This window comes from Centruroides sculpturatus, unplaced genomic scaffold, assembly GCF_000671375.1.
Source record: "Centruroides sculpturatus isolate CEXI.00-Female unplaced genomic scaffold, Cexi_2.0 scaffold998, whole genome shotgun sequence".
Lineage (NCBI taxonomy): Eukaryota > Metazoa > Arthropoda > Arachnida > Scorpiones > Buthidae > Centruroides > Centruroides sculpturatus.
In genome coordinates, this window is record NW_019385351.1 from 73,132 (window position 1) to 93,908 (window position 20,777).

A 20,777-nucleotide genomic window follows, 5' to 3' on the forward strand; every position below is an offset into this window, starting at 1 on the left:
AGTTATACTGTATTTAGTTTCAATTACATCTTGGCTGTGTTAAATCTTTGTTTTAAGTTTTTTTTTATTTTTTCTGCCTTTTTTAAAGCATTTTAAAACTTGGGAAAACAGAAAAAAATAAAAACGTTTTTAAAATCGAAATTTCTTGCCGAAAAATATTTCCGATGTTCTTTCTTTCATGTTAAAAGTTGTGTATTACGAGTATTTATTAGTATAGAGGGATTTATTATTTCTGTTGTTTTTTGTTGTTGCACACAAACATCGAAGACCTAAATATATTACGCCAAGTAAAAGTTAATGGCAATTTAGACGATGGTCAACGTTTTCGTTAGCAGTTTTTCTTTGGTAAAGATAAGCTTCGTGCTTGGAAGTGAAATGCCGAAAACAAAAGTACAGGCAAAAATCTTGTGGGTACCACTTTCAAGTGCCAGGATTATCGTTACCACAGAAAAACTGCTAACAAAAATGTTTACCATCGTCTAAATTGTCATAAATTTTTACTTGGCATAAATTCTTTACATCTCAAACGTTTTTGTTTGAATATAGATTTTTTGGCGATTTATGCACTTTTCAATTAATTACGTCTTGGCAACAGTTTAATAAAATATTCTGAAATTTTGGACATTCCTAAGAAAGCGATTGATTTCCGAACAAGGTATTCGGAATTACGTTGTACGAGTACGTCTGGTAAGCGGAAAAATCGGCCGTAAATATCCATTCCGATTCCGATATATAGTCAATCAGACAAGTAAAAAAGTTTGGAAATAACTGCCGTGACTCTTCATTAAACGCATTTTCAGTGAACATAGTTGTAACAATTTTCTAGTTTAAACTACGGAATTCTGTTCGAGTTTAATAATATTTAGAATAGTCTTGAAATAGATTGCAATGGCCCGTAATTCGAAAATGCTATGCAATGAATTTGTAAAAGAATTGCTCTAAAACAGTTTTCATTTATTTTATTTGTAGATGGCCTCAACTTTACATTCTGTGTTTTCGGGATTATTAAAGTTGAAGAATGTATCGAATAACCAAAAAAGCTGTCGACAGATTTTCACCAACTTTTCTGGTTTGAATGAAAACAATTGAGTTTCATTCACATTTTTCACGTAAATAAACGTTCACGTGAATAATATTTCCTTTATCAAATTTAAAATAACTGATTATAGTAATTTTTTAATAAATAAAAAGACAATCATTTCCATAAACTTGGTCGATCACCTTTTATTTCCTTTAAAGAAGTCTTACAAGTAATAGAATTAAATTTAAATAAATTAAAAATCTACTAATGTGAAGTAGATAATAAAGACTTATCATACCAGTGATAATAAGAACAAACACCTGGATATCCATGGAGTACATTTAACTAACAAAAACGAAAAGGTGTGTACATTAAAATCAATTACATGAGCAATTAATATGAAATAACCAAAATGCATTTTGGACTATCGGAATAGTTCCTCTTCACTTGCTATACATATATAAAAAAGTGGAGGCTATAATACGAGGCTCGTACTTAAAATTATACAATCTAAAGGAACCGTTATAACTTAAGGCAGCTTCATAATGTTACACGGTAGCTTAGCGTAAGGGTTGCTAATATAAACTTTAGTAAAATTAGCTGAATAATAAGGTAATGATGTTATACAAAATAAATTATATCTACATACCATAACAGTATTAAGATGGAGTTTGAAGGTGGCATTACTACAAGGTGCAGAGCAGCCGGTCACGCCCATTAAAAATATACGGCCAGCTAGTATTCACCCTACTATAAACCCTTTTCCTCCTGAGACGTCTATGAGAACGTCCTGGAAAATTCAACACCAGCTGTTCTCAAGGTCATCCAGCTGTAAACACAATGACTCATCAATGTCAAATTTCGCAGAAAGGCCAGACAATGGAAAATAAAGTTTGAAGCTTTTTCTTCAAAATTAACGCATTTCCTTCGTTTTATTTCAGTTTTAAATATTTTTTATGTTTAACTAGCTGCAAGGACCCGCTTCGCTGGGTTTTTATTTGTATGTAATATAGTTTTTTTATATATATATAAAAGACTGTTTTTCTGAGTAATCTAGAATCTAGCTGCAANCCTTTCGGTCCACATTAGGCCGAGTTTTCGAGGTTCTACTGTATTATTAAATATTCTATGAAATTAATAAGTTTAGAAAAATTCAGCAACGAGTTGTTTAATCTTCCCAGAAACATTTGGTTGCACCATCTGTTATGATATTTTACGAAAAAACTTATATTTTTAACTATTATGAAATGGCAAAAAAACTTAATTTTAAGGATATGGATAGGTTTTATAAAAATTGTAAATGCTAACAATGAGTAAAAATATCATTAAGTCTGAACCTACTGGAGACACACACACGATTTTCATTATCTTTCTATCTCTCCACATTTCACCACTAATATATAACAGCATCAAACCACTTAATAAATAAATCTCCTGCAAATGACACCTCCAAGATATTTACATTTTTTGACACAGGAAACATTGAAACGTGAAAAAATTAAAAGAAAATCGGGTGTAATTTCTGTTTGTTTCGATGTTTGTATGCGGGAAACACAAGTTTGTTAGCTTTATTTAAAGATTAATAACTTTCCTGCTTTTTGTCGAAAATTTTTGAAATTTATCAGGGAGGTTTGTTTATTGGGGAGAATAATGCTGTTAAATTTGAGTGGTTAAAGATTGAAAGAATAATAAGGGTCGGATGTATCTCCAGTAGTGTCAGACTTCATGACGATTTTACAATGTTCTGTAAAATTCATTCATATCCTCAAAATTAAGCTTTCTGCAATTTTCTAATAGGTAAGTATACAACAAACTTTTCATAAAATATCATAATAGATGGCAACATTTGATGTTGCCGAGAAAGTTAAGCAAATCGATTTATTTCATAATTTTTTAACTTAATTCTTGTTTCGATTTATACGTGTTACCTGTACTTTCTTAAATGCTTTTTATTGAATTTACAATTACGGTAAAATAAGTTAATTTTTTTTAACAAAAATTTTATAAGGAAAATATAGTAGGGAACATGTCATTCGTTTAAGATTATATGATGTATACAATAGCATTTCTATAATTTTATCGTTTAAATGATATTCATGCAATGTCTAACAACATTTGCATATATCGTGTAAAGAGATAATTCGACTACCAAATCATCTATAAGTAATGAACTTAAAATTGATAAACACGAAATATATAATATGTAATATACCAATCAATGCATTAAATATCAGTAAAATGGAACACTCCTTTGAAATACCCATCAAAAGTATTGAACAGTATTTCAGAATGTAAATCTGATAGCTTACCTTTATGTAAAAGTACTTAAAAACTACATAAAATATTATGTTTGTGATGTTATATCAAATTACGTTTGGAATGGTTGATGTATTGTTAACTTTATAAAGGAAATGCATAGCCAGTAGTCATTTAATTTTTTAATTTATTCACTATTGCGTTAAAGTTTAATTTGGAATACACCATTATTATTAATAGGCACCGTGGAATTTTCACGGATAATGAGTTTATGTTACTAGAATTTCTAAGAACAGTTTCATTTCGTTCTATGAAATTCAAATACGAATACAAACTGAGCATGAGTTCGAATTTACAAGAGGTATGTCTGAGCTGTTTCACCAGACCTTGTTGGACAACTGGTCTCATATTTGGGTTGCATTTGAAACTTGTAACTGTAAATATACAAAAAAAGATAGGGAATATCGAAATATAAAATTTAAGAATATCTATATTCGATTTATTGAACTGTTTTTACATGGATATACAGTTCTTCTCATATGGCAAGCAATTCCAGTAATCAATGAATATGCAATATACATTGGTTGGTATGTTGTATGCGAAAGTAATTTCATGTTGTTTAAAATAGTATTTTCTGTTCTATTTATAATTTATTGTATTTGTTTCAAATTTATCAAAAGCAACAAATTTAATTTGAAAAAGCCACTAATTAAGGAATAACTACTTTCGAGTGAAGATGATTAACGAAAATAACATCATATTACAATATGTTACTTTGTTCTTTTCCTTCGTTATAATAGTAGTCATTGATTTATATCAAATTGTGGTCACGTTATTTTTTTACCCTTACATAGAAAAAAAGCAGAAATTTCACGTGGAAGCTTTTGTCTACTATTTTCTGCTCCTTAAATGTAGGTTTTATGATTAGCAGAATCGGTTATTCCTTATTGTTAGGAGCATTGTTAGTACTAATCTCGCATAAAGAATTTGAGCAATTGTCGATAGAGCTTCTTTTAATAAAAAGAGTCGCGTATAATTTACGAGAAAACATAAACATACCTATTATGAAGAACTTTGGATTTTCTTGCAACAGTTCGATTCTAAATATAATTTAGTATTTGGATTTACTTACTTCGGAAGCGTTTGGTTGACAAGTTTTTATATTATGCGTTTTTGTTCTTAGAACTTCATTATTTCATTAAATTGTTCGTACTCCTATTAATATTTGGGCAATATTGTATATTTACATAATTATTAATCTAATAAATAGAAGTAGAGATTAGTAGGATATGAAATCTTGATTCAGAATAGAATACACTTAAATATAGATTGCACAAAGTAATTTTTATTGAAATAAATTTAATTTAGGTGATTAATAATCGAAACATTTTATATTATTTTTATTAAAATGGTTAAATTCCAGATATGTATACCGTCATGGCGGCAATTCCTGTTTTTCTGCTAGCTTCGCTCCGGACACCGTGGCTGTTTGGTGACGAGTGTTGTCACGTGACGGTATGCGCGCGCGCGAACGAAAGATGGCGGCGGCGAAAAAGAGAAAAAAACGAACGAGAGATCGAAAAAATCACTAGACAAATTATTAAAAATAAGGAAAAAAAACGCATTTTTACTCACCGTAGTCCTCGTCCATTCGGCTACTCTAGCACGCTTCTTTCCGCCGTCGCGACGCTATTCCTCTCCTTTTTTTCTCTTGCTCGCTTCTTCGGTATCGCTTCTAGACTGGCTTCGGAGCGATCGTTTACGAAACACAAAAAAACGGTTCTCGTATTCTCTGCAGATTCCGCCGACCACCCGCTTAATGGTCCCTTTCGGCGTCCTCCCTCTTTCGTATTTGCCACGCTTGCTTACGACCGTCTCGTCTATTTCCACGGTCTTTCCGGGGCCTCCAATTTTCAAACTCGTCAAATCGTTAGAGAGACCGTCGTCGCGTGCCGAACGAAATTAGCCCAGTCGACACCGGTAGCGTGACTTACCGCAACGGCCAAACACGAATACTTCGACGAACCGTCTATGCAAATGAGGTGGCAGACGAAAGCGAATATCGTTCCCCACGACGACGTCTTACCAAATTTTCCCTCGAAAGTACCTTCGAATGCCGAAGTATTATTAACGTTGCACTCGCGACGTCGGAAATAAACCGAACTGGCGTCATTTCTGTAACTTATTTTACGAACGCCGTCGCACTTGCCACACTCGGCTTCGACCGGTTGTTGCAAATCCATCTTAAAAGCGAATTTTACATCGGAAGGTATCCTAACATCGACACCTAACTCCGGAAATTCCGATATTCCAAGCGACGAAAGAAATCCCCGGACGTTAAATCGTCGAAATCCAATTTTTGCGAAATTCGAACTATACGCAACTCGTCTAATTCAAATCGCTTGCACCGTCACATGACATCACTCGTCACCAAACAGCCACGGTGTCGGAAGAGAGGCTAGCAGCAAAACAGGAAGTGTCACCATGAGGTATACGTATCTGGAATTTAACCTGAATATTTTACATTCATACTTGCCTTTCAATTGTACTATTGTACGAGCTGCTCTATGGGGAAATGACGAGAATTCGTTCGGAATCTTCTCCCATGCGGTTTTTTTTTATGCTAGAGTACGGTTATCATACCCCTTCTCTTCAACTACGGGATAATTTTTAATAATTTCCGCCAAGACGTTCTTTTCTTCTTCCGAAAAATTCCTACACGTTTTCGACATAGTCGCCATGTTTCTGACGTCACACGAATAATCTGATTGGCTGAGCGACTCCTAAACCAGGGGAATAATGGGGAAGAAAGTAAGAGCCAACGTTTCGCCGAGATTCGTTTAGATGGTGTTCGGAAATAAACGATCATCGTCTTTGCAACGTATTTTAAACCGCGGTTCAGCCAGCCGATGTCTATAGGCCGTTCGACTGTTAAATGTTGTTTAACGTAAACGCTGTCTCTGCAATCGGCCCGATATGTGTACAAAAATTTAAAATTAAGTATCACTATCGAGAAAAGTGACCTTATCTTACTAAAACAGAAAGGAACTTCCTTTTCACACGTTAGTGAAATTTCGAAAGTAAATAGTTTTTACGGGCATTTTAACAAAATTGGTTTCTAAACATCTTTTAGAAATTAAAGGAAAATAAATCTCTTTTTAAATATGAACATCGCGTCAAATATATCAAGATTCTCACAATTGCAGAAATTCTTTATTTCCGAAACATTACTAACTTAAAATAAAAAGCAACCATTTTAATAACATTTCAAAGACAAATATTAATGAAGCTGGGAATTATCTTATTCCTTCCGAGTGTGAAACTTTTTATATTTATATTAATTAAGATTTTGTCTGCTGTGTCTTCTGATGTGAGCATTCAAATTGGATTTCCGAGAGAACTTTCGTAAACAATAATCGCACTTAAATGGCTTTTCTCCCGTGTGAATGCGAAGATGCCTCGTCAGATCATGCTTTTGTGTAAAGCTTCGTTTGCAGTGGTCGCAGGTAAAAGGTTTGTGTCCGATATGAAACCTCAGATGCCTTTGTAAATCGGAAGCGTGAATGAATCTTTTATCACATAACTGGCAACAGAATGGCTTTTCTCCCGTGTGAATCCTCCTATGAATTTCAAATTTTGACTTCCAGCGGAATTCTTTTCCACAATTTCCACAGACAAACTTCTTCTTCGGAGTTTGGTTGGCGAAATCTATAAAACCCAAAATATTAAACTTCAATATTAACGTTCAAAAGTAATCGATTGGTATTAATTACTATAACGAAACTCAGAAACCATTCGTTTAGCGTTTCTTGGAATTAATTCCTACACTATATCTTATCGAATAAATCTAAATTTAACAAAGATAATTAAGATTTGACAGCAATAATTCCGTGTTTGCTTTCAAAAAAGTTCAAAACAAAAGTTTATAGCAATATTTTCGTTTACCGATGTCAAAACTGTTCAAAAAGTTTATTAATCGACACAATCTTCACAGCGTATTTGCTAAAAGGTAAATGTTTTCCATTTAAAATCCATTTCTTCAGAACTTCATTCCTTTCTTTCGAACTTGTCCGAAACTCTTCAAGAGAAATCTTGGGCGCCTTTAAGATGTATCTTACAGAAAAAATTTAGAAATTATACATAGAGTAAGGGATAATGAAGTTTAATTTTGCCCTTAATTAAAACGTATTTGTAGATTTTTTAAATTATAAACAAAAGTAAATTTTAAATATACAAACGAATCTTTCGCATTGCTTAAGATGAGAGTTGCAAAATGGGAAAAAATAAGGTCCAGTTGTTGATGCTTTCATTGATGATCCAAAATAAAATGATGTGATTATCTGACTATTTTTAGTGCGTTAATATAAGGAGGCCAATTGTTTGTTTCAAAAGCAACAATTGATCCTGCGATACAGCTAAAACATAAATGCGTTAATTATCTACAAATTATAACTTATTAATTAAGTCGATTATAGATAATTGGCTTAATTAATAGGTTCAAAACGTTATAGTTTTAATTTTACTAATAAATAATGTTTTAAACGTCATTAAAATAATAAGAAATTACATTATTAATCTATTGATCAATTATTTTCTTTAGAAATACGTACAGTACCTGTATCTTTTATCCACTTTAAACTTTTACCGTTAGACAATTCGTTGGTTTCAAACGGTCGTTAATCTCGAACTTTCCGAGAATATTTTCTTGAATTTTAATTTATAAATTCGAGTAAATATAAATTTCAAAATTTATTTAAAAATAAATAATCATTCATTTTAAACTGTTGTTATTAATATATTTTCAAATTATAAATAATGCGTCGAACGGAAGTGATGTAGAGAACAATTTATAAAACGACAAAACAAAGTCCTTTATAAAAGTGTTAATAATTATGTTTATTTTGCATTAATAAAATGTTAAGTGTTAATAAATAAAGAAAGTATATTTATATGAAGAATTTCCAGATATTTTGAAACTTTAGAAAAATTCTTTTCTAAATCGTCATACACGTGCAAGTAATTATAGACCCAGGCGCATTTTATATATAAAAAAAATGGTTTTTTTTGAAGAGAAGAAATTTTGGATTATTTCAGGGTAAAAAATAAGCCGAAATTAAGTAATAAATAATTCTGTATTTTTATATTTGTTTAAGATTCTGTACACTTTTTATCAGTCTAGCATTGAGCCAGTGTCATTGCTGCAATGCCAGAAACTGAGAAAGTCTACAGAATATTGTAGCATGCATCATAAATCAGTAATATATTTTCTAGGTTTGTAGCTAATAGAAACGTGGTACCTGATCAAGTTTTGCTACAATTTATTTTATAAAGAAAATAACTTTAAAATGAATATAGTGTAATGGCGGGTGACGAGAAAGTCAATTTTGAAAAATTAAAATTAAGATTAAATGAATGGTACTGTGAAACAAAAGGTTTGGAAGCTATTGTAATGTATGTTAAGAGTTAAAATGGCCATTATTTGGATATGTAATTTACAGGATAAAGTTAATGCTAGCATATGTACAGATTCTTTATCTGCTTTTAATATGATTAATAACACCAATTTACACCCCATTGCGGAAGAGATTCGTAGATTAATAAATCACTCAAATTCTAATATCACCATATCTTGGACACGAGCCCATCAAGGCACAATGGGAAATGAGAGGGCGGATACCTTGGCAAAGCAGGCAGCTGGGGATGTCTCATTACCAATAGAATATGATAAATACAGTATCGGCTCAATTAAAAGATTATTATGGGAAAACACCATCCAAATTTGGCAAAATGAGTGGAACCAAAAAAATACGCATATTACTTATGAATTTATACCAGATCTAAAAAAATTTTACTCTTTGGAATGGTTTTACCCGGACCATACTACAACCCAACTTATGACAAATCATGGCAAATTTGCTAGCTATCTAGCAAGATTTACAAACCGAAATGACAATCAATGCTCTACATGTCTTGCAATTGATGGTTCAAAGCATTATATCTATGATTGTATAAGATTTGAAAGGGAAAGGATAGAACTAATAAGTATATTAGAGAATAATGGAATCAAATGGCCGTGTAAACTATCTGATATCTTGACTAATGGGAGCACTTATAATGCTTTTGTCAGTCTTGCCAAACAAATTTATAAGATCAATAACCAAATTATCTATAACTGAGATGTACCCTATTGTAATAAATCACATTATTGATAAATCAAATATTGAAATTAATATTCACATAAATTGAACAATAAAATTGTTGTATTGGATGGCATTTATACTTATTTTCATGAATATCACCTGATTATAAGCATTGTTATAACATTGTTTATTGAATACGCGGTATGACAGAATTGGTCAATAGTGTGGAGCTAATCACATATTATTTAAAGAAATTTACCTGATTTTAACTGGGTAATTTGAATTGGTGGATGTATATCTAGTTATGTGCAGTATATGAATTGATATATACATGTAATGTATATGTATATATTGATAATATATTTGATACTTGCCGTATTACATGTTACAATTGATATGTAATTATAATAAATAATGATAAAGTGCTGTTAGAGCTGATATTGCAATATTCTATCTTTATACACCGTGAATGTATTTAATGCATTGTATATTGTAATATTGTTAAGCATTAATGAAACCTATTATGTATACAATATTCTGTAATATGAAATAGCAAAATATAAGGTGGTAATTGGTTATTACAGATATTGTAACTAGTGCAACTTTAGATAGTATTTATTATTTGAATGTTAGATAATATATAAGATATAAATGATGAATAAATATTGAACTACAGATATCATAATAAAATATTATTAGAATATTGCTGTTACAATAATGCTATAATATTGTTTGATAAATATAATAAATTACTGTTATAATAAATATAATGCAACATTGCTGCATAATAACATATTGATATAAATACTGTTAATTGAATGTATTATAAACTATTGTTAATTGAAATAGTGTCGGCTATAGTATGCGGGATGTATATAATTGCATTATAATATATGTGATGATGTCGGCTATAATATATGTATTGTGTAAAATATAGTATAATTGTACTATTAACAATGTTATTATATGGTGTTAAAGAATGACTATAATGATTATATAAATTAAATTAAGACAATATAATATAATCCTTAGATAAATAGTAATGTTATATGGAAATATAACATTACTATTCTGTGACGAAACTGAATTTTAGTCTTTTAAATTGAGATACCTAAATAAGGGGACGGCGAAATTTTCCTTTGCCCCGGGCGGCTGACACCCGCGCTACGCCACTGCATTCAGGGCCAGATTTATATTTTGTTAAGACTTGAGGCCCCTTTCCCAATTTTTTAATTTTATAAGAAAGACACATGTCTATTTATACAGGTTATTAATATATAACAAAATCTTTATTAAATGATTTAACTTTAACTTGTACGAAACGTTTCATCACAAACTCATCATAACAAAGTTTTGCTCATTGTTTCTGTCTGCAGAAACGCTGACAACAGTAACTTTACTTGTTAAAAATTACTCGCATTGCATTATTACGCTGTTTGGGTACATGCCTTCTTTAACACTTTGAAACACACTTTAGTTCAAATTAGGCGAAATTCGGAATACCCATCAAAGACCCCTGCAATATATTTATTTCAATAGCAATTTCTTTAAGTATTTTATTCGCAGATTGCTACGAATCTATCTGTGTTTTCGGGATTATTGAAATTGAAGAATGCATCAAATAATTATAGCATCTGTCAGCGGTTCTTTACAAACTTCACTGATGTGAATAAAAACAAAGCTTAATCATATTCATCGTGGACCATCGGTGATCGAGTGAATAAAATCATCGTCAACTTGAAGTTGGTCGTGGATTCGTTCCTCGCCAGCGCTGTTTTCATGGAGGTTAGCCACATGCTTAAATGTGGCGTAGTTTCTATAAAGGCACCCCTGAGGCATTTTCCCTTTAGTAAATCACCCAATGTCGTTTTGCTTGAATTTTGAATAATGTCTAGGCGTTGCTTGCTATGAAGTTCAATGAAGAGTTTTACTGACATGGTGTTTAATGAAATGGGGTCCATACAAGAAGTGCAGAGGAATGAATTGTCCCCTAGAAATTTGGATAATTAGCAGTTCTTTTCCATGATCTGTCATCACTTCAGTTTAAATAATAAACACTCCGTACGAAGTTATATAAAATGGATTCATTTGTGTATTTTTGTCATTTAAAATAATTTCCAAAAGAGTGGAATATGAACATCTTTACGCTATTATGTGTGTGTTATTATGATTTGAAGTAAAATACTACTAAAATACTACTTATATCCATTGTGAGTTTCAGTCACGGAAAAGCAGTTGTTTTTGCAGAAGTCTTGAACGGAATTGTATTTTGGATGCGCTTCAACGACAGTCCAAGATTCTACTGTCAGGCATCTGGCCAGTTTACAATGTGTGAGAAAAACAAAGAATATTATTCAAATTGGTTATTGTAAGATTTAACGTGTTACTAAAGCAAGAACACGAAGTGCGCATACAATAAAAAACTCACGGGAAGGACTCGAAGCATCCAGTTTATTTTTACCAAAGAAAAGTTTCCAAGAAAAAACTTGATCTTCATTTTGGTGCCATAATTCTTACTTGACGCAATATTCTTTTACAGGTCAGGTATTTTTCTTTGAATAGCAAACTGATTTTTTGACTAATTAATTTTTCACAGCCTTTCTATTGGTTGCGAGTTAAATGCCTATTTATTATTGCTACTATGGGGCCATCCATAAATTACGTAAGGTATTTTGGGGTGGGTGGGGTCAAGGATTTCTTACAATTTCTTACTCAGGGGTAAGGGGGTAATAGATCTCGTCTTACGTAATATTCTTATTTTTATTTTTTGATCTTGTTGAGTGGTGGCGTTTTGAATTCGGTTTCAATTTGGCAGTTTCTATTAAGAACTGGTTACAATTTTAATACGCAGAGAGAATGTAAATATCAGCTTACTATGATATAATGATACAGATTAAATAGTATGTGAGGACTCGATACATATAAATGGAAAACCTTTTTTTTTATCTAGAATCTAAAACTAAACTAATACTAGACAACTAAACTATGTACAGAAGATTTCTACACGGCCGATCAATTAATCGCTGATAACGTCACTTTTCCGTTTATTCACTGTCTTCCTGCTCATCTTTTCTGTTCTTGTTTTCATTCTCAAGAATTTTTTCTTTCCTGTAGAAGTCTGACAGAAGAGCCCTGGCGCTTTCAATAAACCTTTCAAAGCACTTCCAGAGATTTTTCTTATAAAAAATGTTTTGTAGTGTCGGTGGCAAATTATAACCTTCTTGAAGGCATTCCCGATAGAATGGAATGCGTTGATCGTCATATCGTTCACAGTGGAAAATAAAATGTATGGCATCTTCTACACTATTATTGTCGCACCGGCATTTATTAGTGTTTCTCTTCTTAAAGCGGTAGAGGTAGGTCATAAAATTGCCGTGCCCCGTTAAACATTGGGTGGTTTCAGATCTAGGTTTGTAGTCTCGGGAACAAATAGTCCTTACGGCGAGTCGACTTTTCTTTATAGGCTATTTTTCCCGCCTCCATATATAAAAACAGTAAAATCATTCCCTGGCTACGGTGCAATCATAAAAATTAATTTAAAGGCGTTTAAAAGGACAGTAGATTAAGAAGACGATTTTGTGATACTTCTGTGAATTAAATCTGTAATGTATTAATTCGTCCTGGCGATTTTTAATTAATTAATGTTGTTGTTACTTACAGTGTATACTTGTGTGTGTGTGTGTGTGTTGTAGATCAATAATAATAAAGCTTATTGTATTGCATTCCGAATTAAAATTAATTAAACTAATGAGTCTCTAACGTTTGTAATAATTAATGTACAGTATAGAATTTTAAATATTGAAATACTTGAATGTCAATCATAATCTCTTGTAATGTGCAATCTTTTGTAAGAACGATTTAAAATGAATATAAAAGAATTTTTAAAAATATCTTCGTATCAAATGAAAATATAACATGTCTATCAATAGTCGAATGATTTAATTTATGAAACGTTTCTATACACATGAAATGGTTTCAAAGGTAATGTGAAACAAAAAGCATTTGTGAAAAAGAAATCTTCTGGAAAGACAGGTGGTTAGCTTAGCGAGCGGCCATGCTAGTTGTACCATGTAGTAAGAAAGTGAGACGAGTCGAATGTAACGGCTAATCACGTGACACTCGGAATGTCACTTCTGAAACTGCTGCAGTGAGAAGTTCTAGTGAGATGACGACATACGACTTGTGATGCCTGATAGGATAGGTATCTGGCAAATAGATCTCACACAGCAAACTACAGCTTCTGGCCTAGAACTGTCCGACCCTCTTATAATCATTTTTCTATCATGAAACGCCGTATATTTGGTAATTCTGGGTTTCGAAGAACTTAGACGTTACACATTGATATGTCATTATTGCTAATTGACGTGTAGAGTCGAACGAAAACCATGATGTTTACCAGTCAAAAATCTACATAAAACGATTTTTACATAGATTAAAAAGACTATATTCTATTGTCACCAAACAATACTTTTTCATTATTTCGCTCTCTTGTACGAGGAATTAAAAATTTAATGTTATGAATTTAACGTTTTCTTTAACTGTAAGATGAAGCTAAACATTTCAAACAACAGTTTATGTTTCAATCTTTTCACTTAAAACAATTATAAATTTACTTTTCAAATATATTTTCGATAAATATAAAAAAATTATATATTATGTTAATTATATCAATTTTTGAAAGTGGCGTTTGCAGTTACTTCATTTTGTACTTTATAATAGAGAATTTTGCACTCGGACACAAAAGCTTTATATATTTTATGATACAGCATAAGGTACGAGTCGTCGTCTATTGAATGGAATTTTAATTAATTAACATTATAAATATAAACATTAATACTTGAGATTTTATTTTAAAAAATAATGCGCCTTTGAGAGCATTTTAATTAGTTTGCGTGGAGTATTAATTTCTAATACGGGTTAATAATAATTTTTGCTTTTCCATGTTTTCTTACGATCTTTTATATTTTCTTTTGCTTAAAATACTTTAAATTACCAATATTTACAAATATAACAATCACTAATTGTACTGTTTATCCTTCTAATTAAACTGTACGAAAGGTGTTCCAAATAATTACATATGTACTGTACATTATTACAACGTGTACAGTTTTTAACTAAAATTCATTTCGAAATATCCGTTAAAATAAAAACATAAATTTAACTAAACTGAGATAATCGCTGGTAAATCTGTAGTATACCCTTTATTCCTGTTGCGATGATACACGTGAATTAAGTTTGGTTGTTTTCTATTCAACCAGAGGAGTTAGTGAACGTCTGCCGACAGCTTCTACGAGAATTCTCTGCATTCTTCAACTTTAATAATCCCGAGAACACGGAGTGTAGAGTTGAAGCCATCTACCAGTGAAAAAATATAAAATTATTAATGTGGACCTAATCTTTCTATTAGTAAATTGCAGCGGTTTTTAAATTAGGCAATATGCATTACAAGTAATAAATACTTTTAGTCTTGTGTGATTTGAACAGAATTTTGGTAAATGCCATACTTGTATTTCGTGTGAATAAATTTAATCATACCAATTCACATAATATTTAAGTAAAGATACGTGCTATGCTTCTGAGTTATCTTTGTTTAGAATACAAAAAAAATAATAAACTTCAAGAAACAAACGAAAACATGGTTCGCATATTGGAAAAAGCGCAATCGTTAGATCTGCTTTATAATCTAAATTTTCACTTCAACAGCCGCGTGTTTAAAAGAATGGTTTCAGAATTAGTGTTCTGTATCAGAAAACAGTTGAGCTAACCGGTAGCCGAATACAGGAAACCATCGAACACTCGTAGTTAGTAACGAGTTTGAAAATAGTTTTTCCGAATTCTCTTCGTCACTCCTGAATAGAAGCCATTTTTCCAGAAAAATTAATCGTAAGTCGTACAATCCTTCGTGAATTGCCTTGATTATCTCTGCCTTATTTAATCCATCAAATTAGATTTAACGGTATAATTGTATATTATGGCTATTACCGTCTGTAAAGCATACAATTAACAGTTAAAGAGCATAGCTATAATCTTATGACAATTTTTAACGAAAAACGGATTTTCTACAAACTACCAATTCTTTTATAATGTTTTTTTTCTTTTTTTTTTTAAATTGCGTATTAATATCATGCATAATTTCAAAACCGCTGGAAAATGAAGTCTAATAATTAATTATACAACAGAATCTGTAAAACTACCTTTAGAGGGATCCTCTTATTGACGTTGTAGAAACCTCCAATCAACAGACACAAGGAGACTTTTCCAAATCTTTTGATGAAATTCAATACCTGAGAAAGAATTTATATTCAATACCAGCCGATGAGTCTGGCGTTGTCCGGCAAAATGTAACGATAGCGAACATTAATATTATTAGACTAAAGCCGATCTTAACCGTTTTCACCGAATGCAAGAATTTGGCCTCCCTCTTTCGAGGGTAATTGAAAAATTTTTAAATTGTCTAAATATACGTTCGATTTCCCGCAAAAACGCAAAATACCGCATCTAAAATAGTACAGTAAAAGTCGAGTTCTTCAGGGTAAGCTTTAACTCTCTCCCTCTCCCCACGATGGAAAGTTCAAAAAAAAAAATCCCTTCTTAATGTATATTGTCATGGTTGAAAGTTGAAATTTGGTACCCTAATGGTGTACCAAATTTCAACTTTCAACTTATACCCGTTTTTGCTCTGGCCTTATTATTGTCAAACCATCAGGATTATATTATAAGGGCATTAAATATATTTAAAGACAACATAACATATATCAGGAGTTTCTTCATTTAGAATAATAGAGACTTACACAAAAAAATATATAAATTTTTTATAGCGTCTTCTTTTTCCTGATTCACAGATCAATTCAGAAGTACAGTAACAGTTAATTGGCTTGAAGAAATAAAAATCTGCTTAAGACAGCAAAAAAATAGAATATTAAAAATTACCACAAAGTTAAAACATCATCAAAATCCCGACCTTTTATTAGAGGCTACAGCGCTTTCACAACTAAAGAATGATTAAAAGTTTTCACAATATCTACTGTGTCTTGTAGCACTTTTAACTGCTTTTAGCCTTCTGTTGGTCCAGAAGGGCCACCAGAGAGCTAGAAGCAGTTAAAGCAGCTTGAATTTTTAATCATTGTTTAATTGTGAAAGCACCTTAGCCTCTAATAAAAGGTCGGAATTTTGATGATGTTTTAACTTTGTGGTAATTTTTAATATTCTATTTTTTTGCTGTCTTAAGCAGATTTTTATTTCTTCAAGCCAATTAACTGTTACTGTACTTCTGAATTGATCTGTGAATCAGGAAAAAGAAGACGCTATAAAAAATTTATATATTTTTTTGTGTAAGTCTCTATTATTGTAAATAAGATTAAATATCTTAAACAAATCTAATTCATAATAATAATGATAAATTCAAAATAACTTTTAGCTTTTGTCGCAAATTCAAATCGCAATTTACAAATCGTCGAATGTCTTGAAATCCGCTTTGCATCTAAAATATTAAAACAAATTCAATTAAATTAAAATATTTAAAATGTTTTATAATAATAATAATAATAATAATAAATACCGTGAAAGCAATGCAGCATAGAAAACAGCAGCATATAATGCAGATAAACGAAAGTGTAATCATCAGCATGAAAATCCAAATTCTTAAAAACTCGTGCATATGAATATAAAAGTAAGCGTAATACAAAAAGCTCGTTCCCCAAATTATTCCGAAATAAAAAACTCCGCTAACTATACTGAATTTTGTGTTCCACTGATTTATAAAAGTCCACAAATCTTGGTGACGATTCATCAAATCTTGTAATTTTCTTCTTAGATTTCTGTCACTGCTTCTTATTATGCAGAATTCTGAACAAAGTTCTTCAAACTCTGTATAAGAAACACATATGACCATACCAATCAATAGTAAAGCATGTGCCACACCTCCTATAATTATTGTCGTGACAAATCCAAATTCAACAGTGCACATTAGAGCTTCAAAATGAAAGTATTGCTTTTTTTCAAATGCCGGATAATAAACATTCAGATTGACAATTTGAAAAATAATCGTAAATAATATGACAATGAACGAAACAGAAAGAGAGACATTTCTTACTAGAGCATTATTCTGGACGATCATTCTTTCATAGAACCATTCGTTTCTTAGTTTTGTAATCAGATCGATCTTGTTGTGGCTGCAAAAGGTCAGAGTGATCGAATAAGCAAGATATAATAGAACAAGAAAAATGTTCATTATTTTACCATCGTTTTCAAATACGTCATAGAATCCAAGACACAATGCGTATTCACCTACACTTGGTAACGATTGCCACATTAAAAGAACAGTAAATTGCCATAATGTAAACTGAAGGCATCGAATGTAGATCTTTGTCAATTTTGGGTGTGTATGTTTGTAAATTGGCCGCTTACAAGAACAAATTCGGAATGGATCCCAGCCATAAACCAAGGCCGTGGTCCAACAGGATGAGAAGAAACAGCTCATGCAAATTTCTTTCTCGATATTCGAATTCATCTTGCTGGTGCCTCTACACCTACGAAAAATCTAACATAAATGGAAATTCACTCGAGTTATAGGGTTATATAACGACACTATTTTAATTTTTTTGCAATTCTAATTTTCTAATAAAACTCATTTGAAGTGGTGCCAAATTAAATATCCTGAAGCAATATCCAGATTCTGCCTTATCGGAACTCTACGTAATGTGTTTACTTTACTAATTGAAATGTATACCTGTTTGCCGTAGGAGAATATTTCATAAGAATTTATTAAACGTGTCATTATCTGAGTATATAAAAATGAGGTTGCTTTTAAAGAGAATTAGATTACAGTATTTTAAAAGCTTATCGATTAAAAAGCATTATTTTTTAATATAAAATATGAGATGTCTGTAATATTCGTTATATACTATATTCAGGCAGGGGCGTAGCGTAGTGGGTGCGGCACTTTTTAGGGGGCGGAAAAATTTCATAATAAATAATAATAATATCTTGTAAAAATATGAATCATTTTTTTTTCATATTTCCGTCGCACCTACGATTCGGACCGATTGAAATGAGCACGGGGAATAATGTTACCATCCGGACAGTCCGAGAATCGACTCGACTCACCGTCCGGATGAACTATTAATTTTACCCGGCGATGCCGTGCGCAGCCTGTCGACCTTTCTTTTTTTTGTCTGTACGATTCATTCGTATTCATAAACACCCCGAATATCCGATAGAGCTAAGTCATACGTTACCCCTACCCAAGTCTCCCTAGTCGCTAACTGTAACTGATTTAGAACCGACATGCACTGCAAATTATTCTTCGCATTGCAAAATGACACACGCATGCGTCAGGAACTTCTGTTCGAACAAACTTCACCTGCCGTCCGGGTCAGCGATTTTAAAAAGGTGGCAACACTAACACGGAACTTTTCATTACTGATTCTGTGACGAAACTGAATTTTAGTCTTTTAAATTGAGATACCTAAATAAAGGGACGGCGAAATTTTCCTTTGCCCCGGGCGGCTGATACCCGCGCTACGCCACTGCATTCAGGGCCAGATTTATATTTTGTTAAGACTCGAGGCCCCTTTCCCATTTTTTTTAATTTTATAAGAAAGACACATGTCTATTTATACAGGTTATTAATATATAACAAAATCTTTATTAAATAATTTACCTTTAACTCAGTCTACAGAATACGGCCATTAGTTTGTTGCCGGGGCAATTCGGGGCCGAATTCGGAGATCGGACACCAATAGGAAATGTTTATTGAATTTACCGTAATTTCCGGCCGTAACTCGATATTAAGCGTTTTTACCCCAGTTATGAATATTACCTGCTGCTCGCACCTGACATTCACTTTAGTTAAACGTTTTAATTTTCTGTTTTCGCCATCTTAGGAAAAAAGTCGAATACCAGTTCTATTCTCTCACAAAACATTTTTCTACTTTAAAACAATTTTTTAGTCGCGGTTTTGAACTGTGGTCGTGACCCAGCGCAATGAAAAATATAAATTGTTTCTCTGATCAAATGAATAAAATAGCAATTCTTTAACTTTAACGAGCAACTCTTAAGACTTGCTCAAAGACTCAAGAGACAAACTTAAGAGTTGCTCAACTCTCGAGCAACTCTTAAATCAGCCTTGATTTTAGCAATAAATCTTGTTTAAGGTAATGACTATTGTGAATTGTTTTAAATTTTATATTTTAATAAATATCTTTATTGGTAGGAATAACTGTTTTTCATGGATTATATAATAGCATACAATAATCAATCCACTATCTAAACAACTTCACGCTATGTTTGTAAAGACTGTCTGCTCTTCATGATAGTTAATGGAAAATTCATTTCTTTAAATTACAAAATCAATATCTGGATAGAATTTAATAGCAATACACTATATAATAAAATTATAATTGATATAGTTGTGCAGATAAGTAGGTCTAGTTTGATGATATTAATCAATCAATAGCAGTAATGAAACGCCTAAAAGCTTCTGAGGCTAACCTCGTTGGTAAATGTGACCTTACATTCGTGTATTTGGGGTATGCAGCGATGTTAGAATGACTGCATTGTTCTTGACAAAGTGGTACGACATTTGTGATTAATAATTATTTATTACTTTGTTAGGTATAAATACTCTTTAGTTTGGAACATTGATATTTTAATTACTATTTGCTGATTTAACTTTTCTTTAAATATACGTAAAGTTGCATTTCCAATTATTTTTAGTCGTTATTGAATATTGATCTATTTGATATTATTTGTTTAATTGAGTACTCAGCTATGTAACGGATGGTATTAATATTTACAGGCAAATATTTAATATTCGTTTCATTTTATGTCTACGAAATTTACAATTATGACTACACTTACATTTTGTGTAGACTTCATCGTAAAAAAATTCAAAAGTGAAAATAACCTCCAAATCCTCAAAGTACTTTGTTTTTCTGTTTTATTAAAAAGCAATAAAAGATTAAACGTTTTCAAAATCTTGTACACCTTGAAAACTTTTCTGAATATTAACCGACAATTTTTTCATGTTACATTTTTCAGTTTCTTCAGTGTTAAATCGCCAACGAATTTAAAAAATCCAAGAGTCGACTGTATGGTAACTCTATTACCATACTTTTTCATATTTTTCATTGTACATGGTTCTAGAATTAAACTGACAGTACTCGGACACGTATGGAGCAAGTTCTACTGAACCGAATCGAATTAAATTTGGTACACATGCAATGCAGATCACGAGAAAGAAATTTACACTAGGAAAAATTTATTGAAATTTTCATCACCGGAAGAAAATGAGCGCTGAAAGGATGCAATTATAAGACGAGCGGACAAAATTTTATTCGCGATTACACTAGCGAAAATAC

The 20,777-nt window shown here is 31.7% G+C and overlaps 1 protein-coding gene across 1 annotated transcript; it reads right to left on the reverse strand.

The window, feature by feature from the left end:
• Positions 1 to 6,811: 6,811 nt before the first annotated feature.
• On the reverse strand, positions 6,812 to 18,083 carry LOC111637978. Its single transcript, XM_023383584.1, has 4 exons — positions 16,976 to 18,083; positions 16,829 to 16,897; positions 15,612 to 15,701; positions 6,812 to 6,985 (listed from the first exon to the last, which is right to left on the reverse strand). The coding sequence occupies exons 1-4, from the start codon at positions 17,924 to 17,926 to the stop codon at positions 6,812 to 6,814; spliced, it is 1,284 nt and encodes a 427-aa protein (XP_023239352.1). The 5' UTR covers positions 17,927 to 18,083.
• Positions 18,084 to 20,777: the final 2,694 nt, after the last annotated feature.